General features: G+C 33.2%; 1 protein-coding gene across 1 annotated transcript in view; it reads right to left on the bottom strand.

Annotated features, from left to right (window-relative positions):
* Window positions 1-23,562, bottom strand: part of LOC123261433 (diacylglycerol lipase-alpha-like) — a 36,352-nt gene extending 12,790 nt beyond the window's left edge. The window contains exons 1-12 of the mRNA XM_044723026.1: window positions 23,557-23,562; window positions 23,014-23,245; window positions 21,221-21,325; window positions 20,542-20,728; window positions 20,375-20,459; window positions 19,944-20,272; window positions 19,669-19,864; window positions 19,420-19,608; window positions 19,012-19,302; window positions 18,718-18,947; window positions 18,583-18,606; window positions 17,486-17,618 (exon numbers count right to left, since the gene is read on the bottom strand). Coding sequence (XP_044578961.1) covers window positions 17,486-17,618; window positions 18,583-18,606; window positions 18,718-18,947; window positions 19,012-19,302; window positions 19,420-19,608; window positions 19,669-19,864; window positions 19,944-20,272; window positions 20,375-20,459; window positions 20,542-20,728; window positions 21,221-21,325; window positions 23,014-23,245; window positions 23,557-23,562 — 2,007 coding nt within the window. The remainder of the gene's footprint in view (window positions 1-17,485; window positions 17,619-18,582; window positions 18,607-18,717; window positions 18,948-19,011; window positions 19,303-19,419; window positions 19,609-19,668; window positions 19,865-19,943; window positions 20,273-20,374; window positions 20,460-20,541; window positions 20,729-21,220; window positions 21,326-23,013; window positions 23,246-23,556) is intronic.

Below are 23,562 nucleotides of genomic sequence, written 5' to 3'. Positions count from 1 at the left end.
CGATAGTGGCCACAAACGGCTTTTTACCTTGTTTTAAATAAAAATTTTTGAAAACTTGTCGACAACGGTATCTTTTGAATTAAAAATTATTAATAAATCAATCATGAAATAAAATAAAATTTTTTCGAGCTTTGTGTAATCAATCAAGACGTGAACGCTTTTAAAAATAAAAACAGCTTATGCAAAGTGTGTGCGCGAGTGGCTGTATTCTATATGGATGAAACTAATAAGTTAAAACTTATAGCTAATAATTTATAAATTTACGTCGAAAGACCTCGAATGTTGTGAAAATACCTGGTTTCGTGACAGGAAGAGAGTGTGGTGGCATAGGCGGCAACGTCATACAGGGTCGAACTTTGATGTTGAAGCGTCATGGAATGTTGATTGTCGGATGTCCCAACTCCCAATATTTGAACTGATGTTGTAATCACAGCACTTTTAGGCCTGCACGCAGACACCTAATTTACACCACACACCCTTAGCCACTATTATCAAATTTATTTTCATCTGTATTTTAATTTATTACTCTAGCGGTTTTGGTGAGTAGGTAGAAACACGGAGAGTCAATAGTGTATTCACGGAGTTTCGATCGTCTTGCTACAGCAGAAAGGTAACATTTTTATGCAATTATGGCATAGGTTGTTTTTTGGAGTTTTGATAATTATTTTCAAGTTTGAATACAAATATTTTTTAAATCGAAAATTGATTACAAAAAATCGTTTCAAAAGTCGTTAAATTTTTTTTCTTTAATGGAAAAAATATATTTTTTAATTAAAGTGTGTGCCGTTGAAAAATTAAGAATATCCAAATAAATAGATGATAAATTTCGAAAAAAATAAATTTTCTAGCTTTCTGAGAAAAAAAAAAGGAGAGAAGAAACTGAGACGAAAAAATTAGAAATTTCAATTTAATTTCTAAGGATTTTCTAGAACTCCATTAATTTCAACAACGTTGTTGACATTGACTCGCTCCAAGAGATCTTATATTAAAAAGATTATATCAGTACCTGTTGACATATCCGTGAAGCACGTCAATCGGCATCTAAGATAGTGCCAATATATTATATCATATCTTTTCAATGACTAAAATTTCATCAAATATAAATAATATATAATTTGTAATTCGATATATTTAATAACATATAATCACATATAACACATAACTGAATAAGTTCAATAAATATAGTTTATTGTCGTACTTGAGTTGAACCAGTTGAATTGATATTTCAATATTATTATTATCATGAAAATTTGTCATTTATTTGAAAATTAAGTAAATACTATTTATCGAAACTCCGTTAATTTATCAAATTTTTGCGGTGATAATAAAACCGCTAGTGTAATTTATATGGTTCTACATTCAACTTTCTCATTGGAATGTAATTTTTCTATTTTCTCAACAATAATTTTCATTTTCAATAATATTTTTGTGAGATTTTGGTATTTTTTTACTATCCCAAAATTCAAACTAATCTATAATTTTTTGTCAGAATTATGCCAATAAAATATAACAACGAGTTTTTTTTTTCCAATAAAAGTCATATACTTCTCAGTATCGGCAAAACATAAAAAAAATTAAATTTTTAGCTCTTTAATCATACTCAAAGGTATGTTACCTGCAGATAAATTAAATTTAAAAACTGTTCATTAATCTATATTTAAAAAGGTGGAAAATATTTATGTTTAAACAAATGTTATAGTAGAAATAACTTTATAGAATTATGAACACCAATTCAAACAAATGAGGAAGCGGAAAATTTTTCGAAAGTTTTTAATATTTCCAAAGGCCCACTAACTTGAAAATTTTAGTATGAAGCATCATGCACAAGTGACGTCGGAAAGCAAGTTATGACTGTATAAATCATGAATCAAAAGCCAAAATTTAAAACAAAAAAATACGTAAGTGTATTTATGTAGTAGCTTCGCCTCAAGTGTATTATTAGACTTGTCAGTCAGGCTGAGTTAATATACATATTATAACTTATCTCAGATCGTTTCTTTTTATTAGTAACAACATTATTTTGTTTACCTAGGAATATAAACCAGTGTCACACCTTAATCTAACAAAATCGGCTCTTAAAGATGACATGGCAAGAATTACAACCTTTTTTTTTTTCAGTTTCCACAAATCATTTTATCAATTTTTAATGAACCCGTTGTCGATATCTTTTTTTTTCAAATATTTAAAAATGATATTTGTCAAAAAATTTAAAGAAAAATAAATTTTCGGTTTTTTTTTCAACAACTTTAAAGATCCATAGATCTCGTAAATAGCTAACAAATTTTATTTGCACTTATTTCTTTTGTGATCATAGCAATTTCAAATTTAAAAAATATTTGAAACCCCACTTTTATATAATTATCAAAAAAAGATTTTTTTTTCAAACACGAACAATAATCAATTTTTCGTTTCCTATATGTTTTGTACATTCACGTAACGTGCAGTGAACAATTACTATTTTTTTGGAAGAAGAAAAGGAGTCTCTACTTTTTATTTAAAATTGGATAAACATTAAAAATAGTACAATTTTTAGATTTTCAAATTTAACGCACTCAAGGAATCGCCTATTAATATGTAAAGCCTGACATTAGCACTTAATTTGATTTGTACATCAAAAAGAAACATGCTTATTTTCTCACGGATTAGAAAAATTCTTCATGACACTTATTCTATTTGACTTTATGAATGTAAAGGATTATTTTTGACATTTGACATTAAAAATAATCTTGAACATGGGATTTCAATTTATGAAAATTTGTTTATTTATTGTTTATGCATTTAATAATATATGCATCGAGAAGAAAATGGTTATTATTCCTATTTTACAAAATCGATGATATAAAGTGAGTATGATTCATGAATTAAAAGAGAAATGATTTTGATGCTGACAGAGTGAAAAGGCTTTTGTTAATGCAGGACGTTATATGCTAACTAACATACTATTATTCACCGTCATTCGCAACTTGATTTTGCTTAACGTATAAACTTCCCACTACACGACATTTAAAGGAGTCGGTTAACACTTAGATGTTATTAGATTTTCGAATCAATTTATTGAGAAATTTCTAAGATATTCAAAAAATAGAAGAAACTTTTGTGTACGTTTTTCGATATAAATAAGATTTTTCGATTAATCGATTTTTGACTTACTATACATTTTTTGTACTCGAGAAATTGTGTCAAACGACATGAACCGCATCAAGTTAAAATTACATATTTCAAAAATATCGCCGTTAAAAAAATTCCGAAGTATTTTTTTAATAAAAAACTTTCAGATTTTTGAGCTCGAAGATATGAGCTCAAGCGTACATATATTTTTGAGCGCTTCCGCACTGCAATTTTGTAATAATAATTATCATTTTGATTATAATCAAAATGTCTTCAAACAATATATAACAAATGATACAATTCATGATCGATAAGTAAAAAAAATGTATACTTTAATTAATTTCAATAGTATTTATAAACTTTTAATTAATAACACTGCGTCATCGCTAAATGAAAATAATTATTTATTTAATGTAAATCTGTTATGAAAAATCCTGTAAGGTTATTGTTTGGGAACCGAAATATTCTGTTTTCAAGAAAAATAATAAAAAAAGACGTTTTTTTTTTTTTTCATGTTATCGATTCAAGTTTACTCAAATCTCTCACTTGGTCAACCAAAAAATATTTTGCAATGGGTCGCCAAAGAGTTCTGTAAAAAATTATTTTCCAAGCAAATTACGATATAAAATAAAGATAAAATTACAAAAATGCGTAGTATCAAAGGCTTCTACATTACACATAAAAACTAAGGGAGCAAAAATAATTTACAAATTTTTCGGTAATTTTTTGCAGGGTATTTTAACGAAATTTTTTAATCAACGAATTTCTTGAGACTAAATTTTTTTTTTGACAAAAAAAATCGGCCTATTTTTTAGCAAGAATGTTTTTAACCAAAAGATTGAAAACTTTTTATCTCAATACATCCTTTTTTTTCACTTAAATACACTTCTCACAAAAATTAAGGGAGCAGAAAAAAAATCCAAATTTTTGGGGGATTTTCAGGCTGTAACTTATACAAAAATGGTCGTACAGCAAAAAAAAAAAGCAAATTGTAGCTCTAAGTGTTTAGTTTTCGGATCTGAGTTTGAAAATTTTTTTTTGAAAATATTTTTCGAGTAATCATAAGAAAACCACCAAAAAAAAAATTTTCGAAATTTTTTTGGTTTTTTTTTTTAATCTACGGACGTGGAAAAAATTTTTTCGACTCAATCTCCATATGGACCGGATAGCTTGTTTATTCAGCTTTAATTTCGTTTTTTTAAAATCTCGATACGAACATTTCTCGCTGAGATATCGATGTTTGAATGGAAAAAGATCATTTTGTCTTTGATTACCAATATCTCAGCAACCAATGATCGCACAGAAATTTTGAGGTTGGTTTTAAAAACTTGAATAAATTCTCTACAAGGATTGGCAATTGAATTTTGAAAAAAAAAATTTTTTTTCAATCATTACATGAATTTGAAAAAGCATCCAAAAAAGGGCTTTTTGTCGTTTTTTGGAAAATCAAGCGCCCAATCAAAAATATTGCGGAAACCACTAACGTTAAGTGTGCCTTTTACTGTTCAATATACCCACAAAAACCCTACAAAGTTTCAATTCAATCCAGCCAACCGTTTTTTTTTCTCACTTGATCGAATTTTTGAAAAAATTAAAGGAGCAAGAATTTCGCTCTGAAAATGTCATAATTTTTATCAAAAATGAAAAAAATTTTTTTTTTCATTTTTCTCTCAATTCTGTATTAGTGACTTGAAAAATTTAAGGAAAAAAAAAAAAATCGAAAATTTTTGAGGAAAAAAATTTTTAATTTTTTTTCAATTGGCCCAAATCAAAAAAAATGTAGCGACTCACTTTCTCACCGATTTTACTCTTCCGCACTTTAATTTTCCTAGTCACAAATTAATTGAATAAATTAAAAGTTGATACCCCCAAGGCAAGTCGAATATTCGTTCTACGAATATTGGGACAATAATTTTTTCGTGCGAATTCCAACAGTGTCTAAAAAAAAACAGTTTTTCTTAAAACTAACCTGCTTTCTTGGTAATCGAGCCAATCAACAGTTTTTCTCAAAACTACCGTATTTTTTAATTTTTAAAAAAGCAAATTAACTGAGTTTTTGCAAACTTTAGTTTTCTTTTTATTTTTTTTCATAATGCCTAGGCGGCATTTATCCGCGCCACAAGTCGCTCAGATAGTGACTCTAGTGGAAGAAGGGTACAATTACCGACAAGTCGGGGATCGTATGGACGTTAGTTCATCTGTCGTATCTCGCGCATACAATCGGTATTTGGAAACCGGTGGTTATCAACGACGAGTTGGCCAAGGTCGTCGTCGCGCAACAAATCCTCGTGATGACCGAGCGATCGTTCGGCACGTTCGTCAAGAACCTTTCGTTCCTGCGAACGTTGTCGCCCGAAATTTTCCGAACCGTCGACAACAACAACAACAACAGCAACAACAACGACGACGATGACAACAACAACCGCGGAACATTTCAGTTCAAACGGTTCGAAATCGTCTCCATGAGACTGGAGTGCGATCAAGAAGTGCCGCCCGAGTACCGATGTTATCACCCATACATCGCCGAAACCGTCTGGCTTACGCTCGTCAACATGTTCATTGGACCGTAAGGCAATGGAACAATGTTTTGTTTTCTGATGAGTGGAAATGACCGAAGACCCCGAGTTTGGCGCCGTCAGGAAGAGCGTTTTTCACGTAACTTCACTCGACCGGTAGCTGCTTACAACGGAGGGTCGGTGATGGTTTGGGGAGGAGTTTCGAGATTTTCACGAACTCCTTTGGTAATCGTCCACGAAAATCTAAACGCTACGCGTTACATTAATCAGATCTTACGACCTGTTGTCTTGCCTCTACGGCAGCAAACTAGAGGTTTTATTTTTATGCAAGACAATGCCCGGCCTCACACAGCAAACGTCACCCGTCGGTTTTTCCAAAGACACGACATAACGTTGTTAAGGCATCCAGCGGTAAGCCCTGATCTTAACCCTATCGAGCACGTCTGGGATATCCTGAAGCGCCGATTGCGCCAGAATTATCCCAATTCACGAACGTTAGCAGCATTAGAGCGGGCGCTAATCGAAACTTGGCGACGGATTCCGCAGTCAATGATTCGAAACTGCATTTCGAATATGCCTGAAAGATTGCGGGCTGTTATCAGGAGCAGAGGTGGCAATACGCGGTATTAGCACAACACACATACACACACACACACACACACACACACACACACACACACACACACACACATCTTCGCTCGGGGCAGAAGAGATACTGCTACCGGGCGCGTCTCCCCGAGCGGATGGGAGAACGCTCGCTGTCCTTGGATGACACTTAATCTCTTAGTTGATGAGGTACAGCGGGTAGGAGCCAAGCAAAATAACCAAACAAAATACGCTCCCGTGGACAAAACTCCCCTTTAATGGGTTGGTCACACTAACTGACCTAACAAGACGATCGTTTTCTGCTGTGACCCACTGGGAGTGACCGGAACCTGTATCGTAGTTTCCGACGATGCAGGCCACGGCTGATGTGAGCTTGCTCTACCGAGGTGTAAGTTGCAGCAGTGGATCAGGAGCCAGCCACTTCGGGCCTTGATCAGGAAGTACGCAGTAAGTGTTAGAGATCGGAATCTTCACCGCTCCGAGCGAGTCTAGTCCGTCCGTGTATTCCGGGACTGGCTAAGTGTCGGCTAGGCCTCAGGGAACTGGGGTAGGAGTACTATCTCCGAGGGTACACCCGTTCCTAGTTATGGCAACCCGCTCCACTCCGTACGATGCGCTGGTAAATTAAAAAGTATGAGTAATGCACAGGAAACAAACAAGAGTGAGAACGGGCCTCATGCCCAGCAAGACGCACTGCTACTTAGTGCAAAGATGAAGAGGACAGATGCGCTGGCACATCTGGAGAAGCTAGTCAGTGGACTGCAGGACTTTCTCCAAACCAAGCAAAATGTCCACAAGGAGATCAAGTCGAAGTCGACGAACATCTGCAGTGCCCTGAGAAGGTTCAAAAAACTGGACCAAGAATGGCAGGAGATCCAACAACAACACGGTAATATCGTGATGAAGACGAGTGTGACAGCGGTTTCACCAGCAAAAGCCGACACGTTTGTCGAGGAGATGGACACAGGTGGCGAGGGTGACGTCGAGTCAGTTGTTGAAGACGGAAAGGAAACTGGAACTGATATCAGGCCCGGGAAAAGGAAAGAACGAAATTCCCCAGACTCAATGACCAGCCGTACAAAGAAGAAGAAGGACCTTAAACCAAGTCCCCCGAAAAACGCAGTTACACAGAACGGCGGAAAAAAGGAGGTGAATGAATGGCAAAAAGTCCAGTCAAGGAAGTCCAAGAGAGAGCAAGCAGTAGAAAAGCTCCAGAAGCAACCGCCGAAGAAGTCCAGGCCAGAGCCTAATCGGAAAGAACCGCGCAAACGGATCAGGCCGGACGCACTGATCATCCGCCCCGCAGAGACGGCAAAGTATGCTGAAATTCTGAAGCGAATAAAGCAGGACGTCCCTGACGAACAGGTCCGTACTACAGTGGATAAGATCCAAAGAACTAGAACCGGGAGCTTGCTGATTACGCTCTCGAGGAAGAGCGCTGACCGAGGCCAAGCCTTACAGAAGACCATCGCGGACATCCTCCAAGAAGACGCAAAGGTAATCTGCAAAGGACCACAGGAAGACGTCGAAATCCGAGATCTTGACGGTACCACAACCAAGGAGGATATTCAGGCTGCCTTGCAAACGGAAATCGGAGAAACCTGCGAGATACCACTAGGGACAATTAAGATTCATAAGGCCTACAGAGGTACTCAGACAGCTGTTGTGACACTATCAGCAGCTGCAGCGCGGAAGATATTGACAGGAAGCGGTAAAGTCCGGATCGGCTGGGCCAACTGCCGAATCCGAGCTACGAGGAGACCAATCCAATGTTTCAAGTGCTGGCACTTTGGACAGCTTGGATCCCAGTGCAAGAGCAATGTGGATCGGTCTAAGCTATGTATTAGGTGCGGACAAGAGGGACACAAGATTGCTGAATGCAAAAACCCAGCGAAATGTGTATTATGCGCGGATCAAAGTGCGGAGAACTCGGCTCATCATGCCGGCGCATCCAGGTGCCCAGTATTTAAAGAGGCACTCCAGAAGATAACAAACAAACAGACATGAAGATATTGCAGCTAAACCTAAACCATTGCGAAGCTGCACATGATCTGCTTATGCAAACAGCAAGAGAACTAGAGTTAGACTTAGTAATGATAGCAGAGCCATACAGATACCTGAATACCCAGCCTTGGGAATCTGACAGCACCACCAAGGCTGTCATCTGGTCTTGTGGTAAGCATCCCTTCCAGAGTGTAGTTAACAATGATAATGCCGGCTTTGTAGCAGCAACAGTTAACGGCATCCGTTTCTACAGCTGTTATGCACCACCTAGCCTATCCATTGTTGAATTCACTGAATTCTTGGACAAACTGACCGAGGACGTCAAGCAGCACTATCCGGTCGCGATTGCCGGTGACTTCAACTCCTGGGCAGTAGACTGGGGCAGCAAGCAGACAAATGCGCGAGGAAAAGCACTCCTAGAAGCTTTCTCTACACTAGATGTAGTCCAGCTCAACAGTGGTGATACGCCAACCTATACTAAAGGAGAAGCAAGCTCTATCGTAGATCTCACTTTCGTCAGCAGCAGCCTCATCAGTGGGAAATACGACTGGAAGGTGATGGATATCTACACAGCCAGTGACCACAAGGCAATTCTCTGGGAAATATCACATGACCGGAATACAAGAAGACCAATCAAGTCATTCAATACCATTGGATGGAAAGTGAAGCCTTTTGACACAAGCACATTGGTAATAGCCCTTAATAGTGAACCGATTACTACTGGATCCGCAGAAGAAATGACCAAGGACCTGATGAAAAGAGTTGTCCAGGCCTGTGACGCCAGTATGGTCCAGAAACACAGCATAAGCCAACGCCCGGCAGTGCACTGGTGGAACGACCACATCAGTGTTCTTCGGAAAGAGTGTCTAAAGAAAAGAAGAATATCCCAGCGTGGCTATCGACGACCTAATTCTGCGGAGCTGGTCGCAGAATACAAAAAAGCCCGTCGATCGTTGAACAAAGCTATCAAGGATAGTAAGAGACAATGCTGGAAAGAGCTCATCAACGAGGTGGATAAAGACGTGTGGGGTAGGCCTTATAAGGTGGTTATGACCCACCTAAAAAAACAACAAATGCCATCACCTACGTGTCCTCAACTTCTCCAGAAAATCGTTACTGCACTATTCCCACAGCAACGCAACTTCGATTACCAGTTCGCGCCAGGCGAACTGGATGACACTCCACCTGTCACTGAAGAAGAACTGCTGGAGGCCTGTAACCGTGTAGGGAATAATAAAGCGCCGGGATTGGACGGAATCCCTAATATAGCCTTGAAAACCATCATAAAGGCAGCTCCAACATTATTCCTAGACGTTTATAATTCATGCCTTAAGGAGGGGACTTTCCCGCATAAGTGGAAACAGCAACGATTGGTACTGTTACCTAAAGGGAAGAAACCACCGGATGAACCGTCATCTTACCGCCCACTTTGCATGCTAGATACAGCGGGTAAGATATTTGAACGCATAATTCACCAGAGAATTGAAGCAGTAGTCGACCCACTCCTGGCAGACAATCAGTATGGATTCCGGAAAGGACGATCAACCCTGGACGCAATCAAACTGGTTGTTGATACGGCCAAGGAAGCAATCGCAGGAACCAGATGGAAGGGTGGAACGAAAGAGTATTGCCTGGTGGCGACCCTAGACATCAGAAACGCATTCAACTCCGCCAATTGGGAATGCATCATGCAGGCCCTCCAAGAGAAGAATGTACCAGAATACCTTCTTAAGATCGTAACAAGCTACTTTGAAAATAGGGTCTTGAAGTATGACACAAAGAACGGTCCGAGGGAGTATGATATTACTGAAGGTGTACCACAAGGTTCAGTCCTAGGCCCGCTCATGTGGAATATTATGTATGACGGTCTATTAAGACTAACTCTGCCAAGAAACGTCAAACTCGTAGCATATGCAGATGACGTAGCCGTAGTGATTGTTGCCAAACACCTTGACGAGATAAACCATATGTTCGATCTCACTTTTGAGCGCGTTGACCGGTGGATGGACGCAGTGAACCTGCAACTGGCGCAAAACAAGACTGAGGCAGTGCTTATTACCAGCAGAAAAGTGGTAGAGATCATTAAGCTGAAAGTCGGCGAACAAGAAATCACATCACAACCTTATATCCGATATTTGGGAGTGATGCTTGATGCCCGACTCAACTTCAAGCAGCAAGTGGAACATATCAGTGCCAAAGCGTCAGTAGTGAGGGCTAGTCTCGCACGACTGATGCCGAACGTCGGAGGCCCAAAACAGAGCAGGAGGCTATTATTGTCATCAGTAGTCATATCGGTGCTCACTTACGGAATATCCATTTGGGCCGACGCATTAAAGACGCAAGAATCATGGAGAAAGGCTGGACCAGTATATCGACTGAGTGCCCTACGAGTAGCTAGTGCCTTTCGCACTATATCAGAAGAAGCAGTGTGCGTCATTGCTGGAACCCTACCTCTTAGAGTTCTAGCAGAGGAAAGGCGGACCCTTTACCAACGAAAAAGGTCAACTGCACTGAGCCCTGAAGAACTTAGAATTGAAGAACGGCAGAAGAGCATAGGCCGATGGCAACTACAATGGGATGCTGCAGAGAAGGGTAGGTGGACGCACTGTCTCATACCTCGGATCGACATTTGGCTTAACCGGAATCACGGTGAGGTCAATTACTATCTTACGCAGATGTTGTCGGGACATGGGTGTTTTCGAGAGTATCTACACCGCTTTAAGCACGATGACTCTTCGGAGTGCCCGTCCTGCCCAGGAGCTGCTGAAGACGCGGAGCACGTCTTCTTTGCATGTCCTCGTTTCGATCCACAGCGTGAAGAACTGGAGAGGATCCTGAACCAGAGAATGCAACCAGATTCACTAGTAGAAGCAATGTTGTCATCAGAAGCTGCCTGGAACGCTACCAACACGTTTGCAACAGAAGTCCTTAAAGACTTGCGTTCCACCGAAAGAAAAAGAGCAAATAGCAGAAGATAGAAGGAAGGTAGTTAACACCTTGGCCACCAGAAGGAAGAGCAGTAGCTAGATCCTCCCTTCACGAAGTAATGCCTGACGGCGGTTTCCATGAGGGATTAGAGGAAAGAAGGAAAAGGGGTTTAGGGTTTAGTGGGTAGGGGCGTTAGTGTCGAGTTTTAGTATGACGCTGCGTCGAGTCGCCACATATCCAGGCCAAACAGCTATGCCTAGAATCCGTAAAAAGGATTCCCTCCCCTAAAAAAAAAAAAAAAAAAAAAAAAACAACACACACATCTTCGGAGAGTGAGTTTGGAGTCACAAAATACTGTGGAAGTGACGAACCACAGGGTCTCAATCTCTGATAAAACCACACACATACACGTGCGCAAGCACAAAAGCGTAAATCCGCCGTGCAACCTCCACGTGGTACGCTTTGGGTAGCGCTAATGCCGGCGGTAATTTTTTTTTTAATTTTTTGAAGTTTTTAGCCAATTGAAAAAAATTAAAAAAAATTTTTTATTTTTTCCTCAAAAATTTTCGATTTTTTTTTTTTTTCCTTAAATTTTTCAAGTCACTAATACAGAATTGAGAGAAAAATGAAAAAAAAAATTTTTTTCATTTTTGATAAAAATTATGACATTTTCAGAGCGAAATTCTTGCTCCTTTAATTTTTTCAAAAATTCGATCAAGTGGGAAAAAAAACGGTTGGCTGGATTGAATTGAAACTTTGTAGGGTTTTTGTGGGTATATTGAACAGTAAAAGGCACACTTAACGTTAGTGGTTTCCGCAATATTTTTGATTGGGCGCTTGATTTTCCAAAAAACGACAAAAAGCCCTTCTTTGGATGCTTTTTCAAATTCATGTAATAATTGAAAAAAAATTTTTTTTTTCAAAATTCAATTGCCAATCCTTGTAGAGAATTTGTTCAAGTTTTTAAAACCAACCTCAAAATTTCTGTGCGATCATTGGTTGCTGAGATATTAATAATCAAAGACAAAATGATCTTTTTCCATTCAAACATCGATATCTCAGCGAGAAATGTTCGTATCGAGATTTTAAAAAAACGAAATTAAAGCTGAATAAACAAGCTATCCGGTCCATATGGAGATTGAGTCGAAAAAATTTTTTCCACGTCCGTAGATTAAAAAAAAAAACCAAAAAAATTTCGAAAATTTTTTTTTTGGTGGTTTTCTTATGATTACTCGAAAAATATTTTCAAAAAAAAATTTTCAAACTCAGATCCGAAAACTAAACACTTAGAGCTACAATTTGCTTTTTTTTTTTGCTGTACGACCATTTTTGTATAAGTTACAGCCTGTTGAAAATCCCCCAAAAATTTAGATTTTTTTTCTGCTCCCTTAATTTTTGTGAGAAGTGTACATTCTGTCAACAATTACCGTAAAATTTGAAAATTTTCTCACTCTCTTAATTTTTTGAGGAGTGTATGATATTTTAAAAGAATAGATAACATGTCGGCAACGATTTGTAAATAAAGTTTATCCTCAGATAGTATTAAAAAATTAGCCCACCACCGCTACAAATCGACAAATAAAATGAAGGATAACCCTGATAAACAACTGAATTCGGCCGAATTAAAAATTTTAATTCTGTTATATTCTGTTAAATTCGGTAAAACCGAATTCAAAAGAATTAAAAATTTTAATTCTGTTCAATTCTGCAAAACAGAATTCAACTAAATTAATAATATCAATTCTGTTATATTCTGTTAAATTCGGTAAAAAAGAATTCGAAAGAATTAACAAATTCAATTCTGCTCAATTCTGTTGAATTTTGCAGAACAGAATTCAACTGAATTAAAAATATCAATTCTGTTATATTCTTGTTAAATTCATCAAAATAGTATTTAAAAGAATTAAAAATTTTAATTCTGCTCAATTCTGTTGAATTCTGCAAAACAAAATCCAACTGAATTGAAAATCGCAATTCTGTTATATTTTGTTAAATTCGGTAAGACAGAATTCAAAACAATTAAAAATTTTAATTCTGTTCAATTCTACGGAATTTGGCAGAGCGAAAATTAAAAAAAAAATTGAAATTTTCAATTCTGTTCAAGTATGGAAAATAAATCTGAAAATTGTAACATAATATAAATTAAATACTACTGAGTTCTTTGAAATTTAATTTTTTATATTTTGAATCGTCTTAAATCTTTTACTATCGCAATTTCATTGTTATTAAATCCTAAAACTATGATTAAAATAATATCTATGAAAGGATTTTTCATCCAAATGAGAAATATTGTTATCAATTTTCGATTTTTCCTTACCAAAGTCTTGTTTTAATGAATAAATTCTAGTGATAATAAATATCTTGCTGTCGAGCAAAAAAAATAGGATACACCCCACGAGAAGTAAATAAGAAAGCCTCAGATTACATGTTTGTTAACCTCGGCTTCGCCTCGGCCAACAATTTTAAATGTGATCTAAGACATTTCTTACTTTACTTCTCTAAGTGTGTAATATACTATTATGGCCGGGAAGGGAGTTCAAAATATTCTAGAGCCAAGTAGAAAAATTTCTCGGATATGAAAATTTTGAATTGAGAAAAAAAATTCTTTCGTTAATGAATATTTATTCTTCGTACGAAATTATAATTACTTACTGTAGAAAATTTTATTTTATAATCTAAGTAAACAGTTTTATTCATTTCAGAGTACTATTTACTTAACAGGCGAGACCATCTTTTTCTCGGTTTGCTCTCACGGAGTTCAACGGAACTATCTCTGTTGCACTCCCAACAGCAGAGCAATTGCAGTTTCGATTGGTTTCACGAAACGAATAAAATTTTTGAAAAAAACGCTTTGTGGTGAAATAGTTTATTAAATTATCTATTATCTCTAAAAACGTTTTTTCAAAATTTCCATTCGCTTCGCTAAGCCGATTGAAACTGCAATCACTGGTCTCGGCTGTTAAGGAAGTTCAAGCGAATCTAACATAAAAAATAATTTCCAACTTTGAGCTTTGAAATTAAGTATACGTATAAATAAATACGTCATTTATCTAATCCCAAAAGTTTAAAATGATTCACCGCTTAGTTACTTAGATATTAAATTTTAAAAATCACATATTTTATCTCCTTATAGACGAGCTTTTATGGCGGACAAACTTTTGTCGAGACTTTAATTATTTTTTTCAATATTAACCTCCCAATTTTAACGGATAAAAAACTATACACAAGAAACTTGGATTATTGCAAAATATAAAAACAATTTAATAATAATAGATTACCGATATAATTTTTGAAATATTTAAAGTCAAATTTTATGTTTGTAACTCGTTTACCGTCAGCTATTTATTCGAATAAAGATTTGACAACATCGCGTCAACAGCTGAAAAAAAGAAAAGGATAGAAGTATAGTTACAGAGATGTTTAACTCACACACTCATCCACGTCTCTGTTATGAGTATAATCAAGCGCGCTATTGCCAAATTTGTTTATTTATTCCGGCAAGTAATAAATACGAAAGTCATTTTATTACTTTACTTTATTAAATAAGTAAAAATCATCAATTATTAAATTGTTTAAATTATTTTAAATTAAAATAAAGAATTTTGACGAATATTGGGAAGACTAAAATTAAAAAAAAATTTTAACATTATTTTGACTCATTAGTTACGCTCGAACTTCCTTAATTAATACAAAAATATTCAGATTTCAACAAAATTTTTAATTTGTTTTAATTCAGTTAAATTCCGAGTCAGAGCCAAAAATCCGAGGATTATTTCCGAATTAAATAGAATTCAACGAAATTGAACATTTAAAATTTATTTTAATTCAGTCACAGTCGGAGTCGGAGTCAGAAATTCGCGGATCATTTCCGAATTCGAAAGAATTGAACCAAATTGAAAATTTTGAATTTGTTTTAATTTAGTCTAACTCGGAGTCAAAACCAGAGATTCCAGAATTATTGCAGAATTCAACAGAATCGAACTGACTTAAAGATTTTGAATTTGTTTTAATTCAGTCTAATTCGGAGTCAGAGCGAGAAATTCGAGGATTATCTCCTAATTTAACAGAATTGAACCGAATTGAAAATTTTGAATTTGTTTGAATTCGGTCTAATTCAGAGTCAGAGCCAGAAATTCAAGGATTATTTCCAAATTTAACTGAATTGAACTGAATTGAAAATTTTGAATTTGTTTTAATTCGGTTTAATTCGGAGTCAGAGCGAGAAATTCGAGGATTATTTCCGAATTTGACAAAATTGAACCGAATTAATAATTTTGAATTTTTTTTAATTCGATCTAATTCGGAGTCAGAGCGAGAAATTCGAGGATTATTTCCGAATTTAACAGAATTTAACTGAATTAATAATTTTGAATTTGTTTTAATTCGGTCTAATTCGGAGTCAGAGCCAGAAATTCGAAGATTATTTCCGAATTCAACAGAATTGAACCGAATTAATAATTTTGAATTTGTTTTAATTCGGCTAAATTCTGGCTCACCAGCCGAATTAAACAGAATTCATTTTAAAGTTAGGTACCGAATTAACAGAATTTAACTGAATTCAAAAGAATTAAAAATTTAATTCTGTTTAATTCGATCGAATTCAGTTGTTTAATCAGGGAATACCTACTTACCAGCCTGATGATAATATACAACCGTTATAAAAATAAAACATTTTCCAACAAAAAATAATGATAATAATTTTCGAAAATTTTTATAAAACAATATATTTTTGGTTTAATATAACTTTTCGGTCTGTGCGAAATAAAAGCTGATGTTCTCTGTGACAAAATATAAAGTTTTTCTACAACTGTTTTAAAAAGTTTATTTAGTAAAAATATCTGTATGAACAGTTATTAAATAAAAGAAAGATGAAATATGTTATGAAATTCTTTTAAAACTTGATTGAGTGAGAATAGGAATGTTGGATTAGGGGATTTCGAATTCAATAAACATTAAATACGTAATTACAACTCGAATTTCTGCTTTGTCTTAATTCTATTTTTCTGTCAACTTTTACATAATTATACAAAATTATAAACATTCCACAACTCTAATTACTACAAATAAAAAACAATGCACTATTAAAATAATTATAATAATTTTATAAAACTTAAAAATATACATTCTTGATTGAGCGGATTGATTATCAAAATTAAATAGCTAAATAAAAATATCAATGGTATGAGAATATATTCGGCATTGTAATAATTCATACTATATTTGTATAAATAATTTGACAATGAAATTGATTCAAAAGGTTTAAATATACGATACTCCATGCGGTGCTGATGATAAGAATACATGCGGCATCATCAAAAAATAATCAGTTAAACTTATAAATGTACACATATATTTCCACTATAACTAATAAAATACCACATTTCAAAATATTGTTTTTGAGCTTAATATGAGAGACTTTAACTTTCTTTTCATCCAAATATTGCTACATGTTTATTCGAAAATAATAAAGTTCAAAACAATATATTCGATTTCTAACTGTCACCACAAGATAAAAAAGTTTTCGGAAGATAAACCAGTTGTCTTACAAAATTATTTTATCAGGAAAAAATAAATAAATAAATAAAAATACCAATAAGGTAGATAAAAATAGTATAATTTAAATATTTAGCAATTAAAGTAATTCAAAAAAAGGTAGCTGTTCCTAGTATTGATACAAGAATTTATTTTTGGCAGAAGAAAAATGACTGAAGAAAATGACTCACTAATTTCATTCAAAAAATATCTTTTTAATATTCGAATTGAGAGTATTTATTGAATTAAGAATGACTTAATATCAGAAGCAAATGAGCTATTTTGTGATTCAAGAATAATAATTAATTAATTGAAAATAGTATTATTTGCTTGAACTATAAATTTTCATAAATAAAAATCTAGGAATTCATTATCAAAGTGTACACATCCACATTCTACTTATAAACGACTTAGAATGACGACATAAATAATTTTTTAAATTCGAAAAAGTTATTTCATTCAAGGAAAATTTTTTTTTCAATCAAAGTAATATTTTAAAAAAAAGGAGTATTTTCTATATATTAAGATGGTAATTGCTTATATTTTCCATAAACTTCAACATCTACAATGACTGCATCGTTATCAAAAGCAGTTGAATTTACTGCATCGTTTGAACAATCTATGTATCGAATGTTTTGATTTGTTAATCTTTGTTGAAAACTATTATCTGAATCGATAGGTATGTCCTCAAGAGTTTCATAGTCACTATTGATTGAAAGAAAACCACGACTTTCTTGTGTTCTTTTACTTTTTAGATTTTTTTCGGAATTCGCTATTAATTGAGGACTTACCTTATTGAGCGCTTCGAGCATGTTGTCTGGCATGTGATCCTGTATCATTACAGGGCTAATGAGAACTTCATCGAAATCACCTGGTTCTGCCCACAAAGCTTGATACACAGGTTCTCCTTTTTGTAATAATTGTCTGCAATTGAAAAAAAATTCGCATTTTTTTTTTCTTTAATTTAATACTAAAAAAAAATTTTTAAATAAAAAAATGTTTTTTTTTGTTGTTATTTTGATTTAACAGAAATATATAATTTTCTGTCAATATTCGATTATATACGTTGATAACAATCGTTATTCAATAGTTTTTAAAAATTTTAATAAGTGTATATTATAAAATTAAATAATACATTTTGAATTAAAAATGAAACAGTTTACAAGCTTAAAAAAGTCTGAAAAATATCGGAAATTTTTTTATATAAAATATACTTTTTTTTTTATTACTTCATGACCATCTATTGTTAAGTTACAAGATTCTAAAATTAATTTTTCTGCAAAACGGAATACTTACGGAAAATCTAAGTTTCCTGAAACTTAACTGCAACGAATTTTTTGTTTTGATTGTACTCAATGTAAATAAGAGAATTTTACAATTTTCATTAATACAATTTTATATGTTTTCTGTGTATCTTTTTAGAAAAAGAAAAATAAAAATAAATAATTCCAAAATGGATGAAGGTTAAACCTTGAAAAAATCTATTACTAAAGAATCGTTTTGATAACATTTTTTAAACACTCTGAATTTAATACACATAATTACAAAATTCCTTTAAATTTTTGAAAAAGTTGGACGTTTTTGAAATTTTGAAACAGCGCTAAACTATGCAGAAATTTATTTTAGACTATTTAAGAAACTTAAAAAAAAATTTTTTTTCAAAATTTTTAGGGTAAAAAAAGAATAGCTTGAAAATTCTTATTGTCAAAATTTTAAATAGATAAAAACCCTATTATATTACTAAACTTGGACATTATTTTATTCTAAAAATCAATTTAAATGTGAAAATGTCTGTTAATTCCAATAGCGCATACATTTTATAATGAAACACATCGATTAATTAAATATTGACAAATCTAAAAAATTGAAAGTAAACATATACACGTACCTCCACCGAGAATCATATTTTTCTCTGTAAACAAAAATAAAAATTTATTTTTTAGTCAATTCAGATTTTTGTTTCAAGAATTTTAGTAATCACATATTATAATTAATATAGTTTACAATAAATTAAATTACTTACTCTCCCTTGTTTGGATGATGTCGAACTACATGAATGATTTTACCAGGTGGATAAAGTGGAGTGTGAAGCGTAAGAGCAATACTGGAATCACTTGGAACAATTGTCTGTGCTCTGGCTTGGTCTTTGTCTCTCTGATATTCAGCAATGCTTCCACCAGCTTCCAAGTTTGCTGCAGACGTTGGTACCGATCCACATCCACAACACATCACGGAGCACGCAATAGTCTTCCACTAAATGAGAGAATTCAGCGATAAAACAAACAACCCATAAATATTAATTATTTTTAGTTATTACCTTTGGATCTACACTTCTTTTAATAGCATTTATTAAATCTGCACGTAGGCTCTCCATTTGCCGTAGACCTATTCTTGGGACTACGTCTTTTCCAACAACAACTGAGGTAATAAACTCTTGGGTATATTGCTGTGCTGGCATACTTAAAAGACCTCCCGGTGGAGCATAAGAAAAACATATCAGGTCTGGGTATTCTTGTCGGAGAAGTATTGCAAGAATTGCTGCAGTCCCAGCACCCAATGAATGGCCAACCAATGTCAATCCAAATTGATCGGTACCTCTCTCCGGATTCTAGAATTGATTTGTTGTTTTAAGTTACAAAATTTAGGCTTTGAAATGATAACACACTTATTAAACATATTAACGAAAACTAAAAGAAAACGATGAAGAGAAAAATAATTTATTTACTTTGTTTAAAGCTTTCGTAATAATGCCTTCTTTAGTTATTTTTCTTCGTATATATTCAGCAGCTTGAACCATGCCTTTATGTCCAAGCCAGTCTTCTCGTGGTGGTGTTAGTGGTAAAACTTCAGCTTCTGCATTTAAATCTGTCAAAACATCCTTCATACTGAGTGTTCCACGAATACTAATAACAAGCTGTAATAATATTTATCAATACAATGAACCTTTTTTTTTCTTTTTTGCTCGAAAACAAACCTTTCGTTGTGTGTAATCTAATGCAACAAAAAACGGAGTTTCTCCAATATCTACATGAAAAGTTGCATAAATAACATCAACTTCGCCAACATCAACCATTCGTCGAAGTGCCGCATAATTACACTGACAACAATTATCATCAATAACAATGGCATCATCATCATTTTTTACACATGGAAAGCATTCACACCTTATTCTATAGAAAAATTAACAAATAATTTTGAATTTTTTGTCATCTTATTCGAAAATAATTTCTAAATAAAAAATACACCTACCTAGTACACAACTGGCAAAGACCTGTAGTATGATTTATTAAAAATAATGGCCAACCGTAGGCTGCTAAGGCAAAATGCATGTAATGAATTGTATTTTGAAAATGTAACATATCTCCATCCTCAGTTAGTGATAAAAATTTTGTTCTTGGTGTTATCGGAACACCAGAAAGAAATTCATATGTATCATTTTTACGCTGTTTTATTATTAACTCTCTTTCAACTTTTTGGAATTTTCGGAGCAATACGAGTCCAGCTACTACATCCGACGGAACAACATCTAGATCACGGAAAAAATCACTCAGAAGTCTTGCAATATCTGTGAAAGAATTCTGAAACATAAATTTTCATGTTATTCATATAAAATTCATAAAACTATCAATTGATAATTACCATAAATTCATAATAGAATAATAATTTAGATTAATCATTACCTGATTTCTGTCAGAGTTACGCATACAGCAAAAGAGCAATCTACATCTGTTATCCCAACTATCTTGGTAAGCACGAATAACTTTTCTATGATTAAAAAATTTATAAAAATATAAATATATTATTAATTTAATTAAGAAATATTCAATATTTAATATTTAGATAGTACCTTTGTCGCCAGTTTCTATTACGACTACCACTGCGTTTATAATGCATTCTACCAGTTCGAGATTCAGCTTCTCTCATGCTACGTTGATATTTCTTCATCTTTACCCACGACCTTCCAGCTGTATCATAAGTACACCAAACAGTAATGGTCACCAATGCTAAAGTACACCAGTTACATATAACAAGACCTATGGAATAGAATCAACAAAACTTGAATATTTTACTTATAAAATTTATAAATTTGTTAACTTTCTGCCATAAAAATTGTAAGTAGATCAAAAGTTTGGAAACTATTAGGAAATTATTACACTGGTAGAAAAAAAATCTTGAACCACGAAGATTATTTTGGAGAAATTTACTTAAACCAAAAAAATTTCAGTTCAAAAATTTTTCTGTTTGATTCAAGACAAAAAATTCTTCAAAATTGTTTTCTTGGCTAAAGATTTTTCCTCTTGAATTAAATTAATTTTTCTATCAGAGTAGGTCTGAATTTGGAGAATTGATTTTTTATCGGTCTTTGGATATATTAATGAGAAAATACGTTTAAAGAAAATCAAAACTCCGAATTTTAATAGAGTTTTTACGAAAGCATTAAAATTAGTAGAGTATATACAAGCATGAAAATAAGAATCACTTGCAATTATGGAAAATATAAAATCAATATATTAACTTCGGCTTACCCAACGTAACATCTTTTGCTTCACTAACCGCAGAACAATTTTTATAGTAATAAACTAGCCATGTACTACCAGCACACAGCCATCCTGTTTCGATAAGCAAAAGACCTGGAAGTAAAGTTTCAAAGAATTTTTTTTTTTTAAAATAAATAAAAAGTGACTCAAAGAATCTTATTAGCCTAATATGTAAATTTAATTTGATCATTTGAAAAATCTACTAAGATTTTAGATCTTCTAAGCTCAAATGCGATGATTTGTCTGAATATAGTTCAGCCTATTTGAATCTAAACTAACTCATATTTTTCTTCAAGCTTCAAATCTGTGTAGACCTGATCAGATCAAATTAGACTTATGTAGATCTAACAAAATTTTTTTCAAAAAAAAGTTTAATATAAATAAAAATGTGTTTTTTAAACACTGATAAAAGATTCTATTGACTTTTAAGAAAGGCATTAATGTAAAAATATTTTTAAATTAGTTGACATAATTGAGTTTAGTGCATAACTAAAATCAATTTAATGAGATTAAATTAATGTTTATTCTTATAATTCGTTTTTAAAATTAATAAAATCTAAATCCTTCTTTTAATAACAATATTTGAGTAGCACGATTAGTTATAATGAATTTTCTAAAAAACTAACTAGAAGAATGGTGTCCCGAAACTTTCATATTGACGTTGATGAAATCAATATTATTGCATTTATAAAGCTTTTTTTGAATATTTAAATTTTTTCTTTAACCTGCACTTTCGTAGTTGTTTTGATTTTTTTTTTTTTTTTTTTTTTTTTAATCACAATCTCAAAACGTATATTTGAACTTTTTTCTATTCTCCGTAATGACAGACCTTTTTTATTTTTTCTGTTCCTCTTTTTTCAAACACTGAAATTTTCGACTTTATTATTTTTATTAACAACATATTCATTATTCGCTCATTATCGACCAGCATCACCACATTATCTATATAAGCCAATTTCCATATTCTTTAATTTCCTATTCTTGTTACTCATGCTAGTTCTATCTTCATTTCCTATTTCATATCCGCGATAAACGGTGCAAACAATATCGGATTCAAATCCTTGTTTGACTCACCTTTTTACTCAAAATCGATCTGACCGTTTTCTATTCACTTTCACTATTAATTAACATCCGTCGTAAATTATCACTACTTTTTTATCAGCTTTTTCTCACCTTTCTTTCTTTCATTACTTTTTTTTTATTCACTCTACATCAAGCGTTTTTTTAAGGTTTATATGTATAAAATTCGATTGATTTTTACCCTTTGGCGAGTATTTTTTCAATTGTGTATTGTAATATACATGTATATTATTCACAGTGATCGGCAAAAATAGTGTTTTTGTTAAATGATATCACTATTAATTGCTCATTTTTTTTCTATTTTACTAACAATTTTATTTTTAACTACAAATTTTTACCATTTTTTATTAATTACTGAATTTTCAAGAGAATTATTGTCCTTAATTATTAATTTTTCAAAAAAATTAATTAATAACTAATGTTTCATTGATTTCAATTAAAAAAATGTTAATCCTTTTCTAAAAAATTATTTGGCAGGAGTCGAAGTCATTTCTGTAATCTTTCTATTCGGTTGCTGTTTATGGCGGAACTTTTGAAATAATGAAGGCCTGCATGGTGCACATGATATGTCAAGTAATAAAAAAAGAAAATTTCAATGATATATTAACAATTAGGTATCATTTGTTATATTTGATTATTTAGAAATATTTTATTTATAAGTAATCTGCTGATTTCATAAAGATGAGGCAACTAATACTTACAAAGTTTACTATAAATAAAATGCTTGATTGGAGCGCGAACTGCAGTGTCAAGAATACTTCCTCGGCTGGATAAAATACATATAGCTAATTCGACGCCCAAACTTATAATAAATATGATGAGGTAACCAAGGATATAATTCCATAATAGTAGAGTGCAAGTAATGCTTCGATCCCAAGGAATTATTCCCAATAGAACCCCAAGAACTGTAATCCTGCAACAAAAATTGAAGTACTGTTTTTAGACGATTTTAATTCTAATTTTAAAGAATGGCTCGATTTTCGTTAATTGAAAGTAAAGCGCAAGCTCAAACGCTTCGCGTTATGAGGTGTACTAAAATTAAATTTGTAATCACATTATTATAAGTTATTTATAGAATTAGACAATTTAAAGAGAAAAGAAAGTCCCTAGACCATTATAATAGTTTTCATCCTAGGCGGACGTATGGGGGTTTTTACGCGCAGACGACACTCAATCTGTGAATAATACGCGTACGCGCCAGTATCTGCTGGGCTTACAGCCGAATAGCTTACGTTTTAGCTTACTGTCAT

The sequence above is a fragment of the Cotesia glomerata genome, linkage group LG3 (genome assembly GCF_020080835.1).
Source record: "Cotesia glomerata isolate CgM1 linkage group LG3, MPM_Cglom_v2.3, whole genome shotgun sequence".
Classification (NCBI taxonomy): Eukaryota; Metazoa; Arthropoda; class Insecta; order Hymenoptera; family Braconidae; genus Cotesia; species Cotesia glomerata.
The sequence above is the reverse complement of the archived record's forward strand: the minus strand, read 5'-3'. Positions and strand labels throughout refer to the sequence as shown.